Source organism: Nanorana parkeri, unplaced genomic scaffold (genome assembly GCF_000935625.1).
Source record: "Nanorana parkeri isolate BGI_ZX_2015 unplaced genomic scaffold, ASM93562v1 scaffold642, whole genome shotgun sequence".
NCBI classification, from domain to species: Eukaryota; Metazoa; Chordata; class Amphibia; order Anura; family Dicroglossidae; genus Nanorana; species Nanorana parkeri.
The window spans coordinates 861,675-865,864 of NW_017306910.1; the positions used below are offsets into that span (position 1 = coordinate 861,675).

The following is a 4,190-nucleotide window of genomic DNA, read 5'->3' on the forward strand; positions in this document are numbered from 1 at the left end:
CATCATCCAGGAACAGATACTGGCATACAATATTTTCGGATCATACAATAGTTGGTCCATATATTGTGCACAAGTGATCATACTTGGAGACCGGTTCTGGTTTTCAAATAGCAATCTGCCGAGGTGTAATTTTTTCAGCGTATCTTCTCATTCATTCCTGCTGGGATGAAAAAGCCCAGCCTGCTGTTTCCCCTTGTACCAGCCATTGTTCTTAGACCAGTCCTTGCAGCCTTGCTTCCTCTCCGCTGCAGTGGTCTAAGGTCCCTGATTCATGTTCTTTACACAGTGTATAGGACATGAGGATGTGAAGGGACATTCCATCACTGGAGCATAGGAGGAGACAGCCTGGAGGGAGCCCCGTCACAGCTGGCCAGCTCAGAGGATCGGGGAAGTATAAATGTATTTTCTTCCCTAGACCAAAATGAGAAGTTTAACCCTTGCAGTGCAGGGGTAGCCCTACTGCAAGGGTTAACAAATAGTTTGCCTTGCGTTCATCTCGTTTCATTTATTTTTTTCTGTGATAATTTTGGTATCCAGTAACTCTTGCTAAACCTTGCGCCACATTTAGACTGAGAGATTCTAGAGACAAGTGCATTATATGTGTAGAACAATTGATAACAATGGAAATCATGAAGTAAAGCTTATTCTACGAATGAATCTCAAATATTTTCTTACCAGTCCCGTCTGTTTTGTCTTTGGTCCAAATTCCTAAATTCTCCCATATATACTTCTCTGTGCCTAATATGGAACATACACCAGCAGGGCTGCATTATGCAAACCCATCATGCCACTATGGAAACCAACAATCTGCCTATGGGGTGATGACAGGTAAGTACCTTTTTCATTTATCTTTAATAATGAAATAATTTCATTTATTATTCATTTATTTATTGCTTCAGAATGAGAAACATTTAATTTCAGTCTAAAAAGATATCATGTAAATAAAAATATTAGCACTGTTAATTGCTGTCTTGTCAAATGCTTGACCTCATGCTTATAAAGCACTCTATCTTCCAGCTCCCGAGGGGGTATAAAATAAATTCGTACTGTATGTAAGAGAAATATAAACAACTATAGAATTATGAGATTGTGTACTCTGGTATATACACCCAGGAACATAGGAGGCAGGGATTGTTATCAGCATCAGGCCAAGCAGGTTGTGATTTTATCTGACAATACACGTTTTTCAAATTCCAGGTATAAATTGGGAGTGTGTATAGGAACCTTTGAAGAAATAAAAGGGTCTTTTTTAGTTTTGGTAGGTAGAATTATAAAGAATTTTGCCAAAGTGCTCAGCAGCACAAACACTATTGGCTGGTCTCTATGTGACTTGCTGTCCTTAGATTTCAATATCTCTCTATAGCAGGGACATGCGGTCAGGGGAGGCAGGTGAGACCTCACCTAGTATTATGGAAGAAAAAGCTGTCACCTTCAAGTCTGAAGCTGACAGCTTTTTCTCCATTCAGATCGGCTTGTTACAGGTTACACAGCAGGGAAAGCCTCCCCACTGTGTAACCTGTCATGGACGGAGCGCTGCCTGTTAATTACACGCAGTGCTGCATCCAGCTTTTGACAGGTAGTTAGGTTACACAGCAGCGGGCTTCCCCACTGCTTGTGTAACCTAACTTGGTGAGGCAAGAGCTGTCACAGCCTCTACTCTGTGTTAGAGGCATGAGCTCTGCGGATGGCTTGGACCAATGACAAAGCGGCATTGGTCCAAGCTGTCCAATCAAAAAAAAGTTAAAAAAAAACTGTGAGGACATCGATCTCGATGCCTCACCAATGATTTACCAGTGACAAGCAAGTGAGGGACAGGGAGGCTCCTCCCTGTCTCCTCCCTTCCACCCCCCCCCCCATACTGCTTGGTTACCGAGCTGGGGGTGGGGCTTTGGCGGGACAGGGCGGAGCTTCGGCAGGCTGGGGGATGCCTCACCCAGCACAGAAGGCACGTTACTGCTCTATAGCACTCATAGCATGTTCAAAACCTTTTATTATAAGTGCTTGTTCAGCAAGTGCTAGAAAATAGACATGGAGTTGGTACACAAATGGCTATAAAAACATAACATTTACAACTAAAATTTATAATCGCCACAATGCAGAGAAAAATCTATTTTCATATAACTAATTATAAGGATAAAATAAATGATGTTTTCAAATTATGGTAACAAAACGATAGGAAATATATAAAATGATGCTGGTCAGAAATTATAATTGATACAAGGGCTTTTATAGCGGTTCATGCAGAGAACCCATAGAAGAAGGTTTCAGACTTAGATACACTTAAAAAAGTGAGCAGATAGGAAAGACAAGATGTGTATATGGGATTATTGCAAGAAATTAATGAATGACTGCTATTGGCTGTCAAACCGATCAAACCTTTTAGCAATTTGTGGGTCGCATACGAGATAACATTTGACTTGTTGATATATTGATCACTGAATAAGCCCATTGGGAGGACATTTTTGTATTTAAATGCATTGATAAAAATTCAATTGTGCTGATTCTTTCCAGGACTTAAACCCACTTCTCCAGAGATGCTATCTGCAAGTATTTCACAAACAAGAATTTTACAAACATGCAGCATGCCCCTATCCAATGTGGTTAATGGAGTAGGTACTTTACAAGGTAAGTTGTTTTAATTCACACTTTCATAGGGACAATAAACGTTAAAGGAGAACTATGAGGTGAGTGATTTTCACTCACCTCATAGTTCTAGCCGACCTGTGACAATGAGACTGTCACAGGTCGGCTCAGTAGATCGGGAGGTGAGCGAACACATACCGGGTTCGCTCACCTCTCGATCCTGTCACGGCTCTCTGCCGTGACAGGTGGAGGGGCTGGATTCCCCTCTCCGATCTGCCAGTGCTGACTGGCAGAACGGACGGGGGAGGGGGTGGGTACAGCTGGCTCTGCCTCTAGATAGGCAGAGCCAGCTGTCACTCACGCAGCTGGGCAGATCCCGACGTCCAGGTCGGGATCCGCTCCGGCTGCGGGGTCTAGATAGGCAGAGCCCGCTGTCACTCACGCAGGTGGGTGGATTTGGAAAGCATTGAGGGGATCCGTCCCGGCTGCGGCAGTCTCAGTATACCGTGAGCTGTAGCCCGCGATATTCTGAGCTTTGGGTAACGGGAGGACGCTAGTTTGTGTCCTCCCGTTACCCTAAGGAGAACTATGGGGAAAAACACTGACCCTATAGTTCTCCTTTAAAATGTACATTACATGCATAGTTCTACACCTGCTCAGTCTATACTTAGTAAGTTCAGTGGCACTGAGGTGCAGGTCTTAGGCATGTTGGCATCCTCAATACTGCACGCTATGCTGCTAAATTATTATTTCAAATTAGTACAGAATAAAAGATAGAAGATAGATAGATAGATAGATAGATAGATAGATAGATAGATAGATAGATAGATAGATAGATAGATAGATAGAGGGTCATGTGAAAAAGAATGCCCCCCCCTCTTTGAATTCTATTGTTTTAAGTATCAGAACATAATGAAAATCATCTGGTCCTTAGCAGGTCCTAAAATTAGATAAATACAACCTCAGATGAACAACAACACATGTCAGATTCCTGGCTACCCTTCCAAACAAGACATACTTGCTCTGTCTTCTTCTAATTGTACGGTCATGAACTTTAACATTTAACATGCTAACTGAGGCCTGCAGAGTCTGAAATATAAAGGTGGCCATACACTTTACAACCCTCGCAAGACTTTCGTCTTGCGAGGGTTGTAAAGTACTTAAAAAAACGTACGATCTGCCCAAGTGGTCACACTTGCTGATGAACAATGAATCAAGGGAATTTGATTAGCAGCATCTGGCTGCTACTTAGCATTTTAATTCATATGGAAACAGTAAGGGTGTACTTAGTTTTTCCACACATAATTTATCCATTTTGGCTTTATGTTTGTAAAATAAACAATGTCACTGTTTAATATGTGTTGTTGTTCACCTGAAGTTGCATTTACCTAATTTTAAGACCTGTTAAGGACAAGATGATTTTTAATATGTCCTGATACTCAAAACCAAAGAACTCAAAGAGGGTGTACTTTCTTTTTCACATGACTGTAGATAGATAGATAGATAGATAGATAGATAGATAGATAGATAGATAGATAGATAGATAGATAGATAGATAGATAGATAGATAGATAGATAGATAGATATATAGATAGATGGATTTGTAT

The 4,190-nt window shown here is 41.4% G+C and overlaps 1 protein-coding gene across 2 annotated transcripts in view; it reads left to right on the forward strand.

The window, feature by feature from the left end:
• Nucleotides 1-4,190, forward strand: part of POU1F1 (POU class 1 homeobox 1) — a 10,992-nt gene that overhangs the window by 724 nt on the left and 6,078 nt on the right. The window contains exon 2 of one of the 2 annotated variants that reach the window (XM_018563211.1): nt 679-828. In XM_018563211.1, the coding sequence (XP_018418713.1) occupies nt 679-828 (150 nt within the window). The remainder of the gene's footprint in view (nt 1-678; nt 829-4,190) is intronic. The other variant, XM_018563212.1, reaches the window with a different exon arrangement.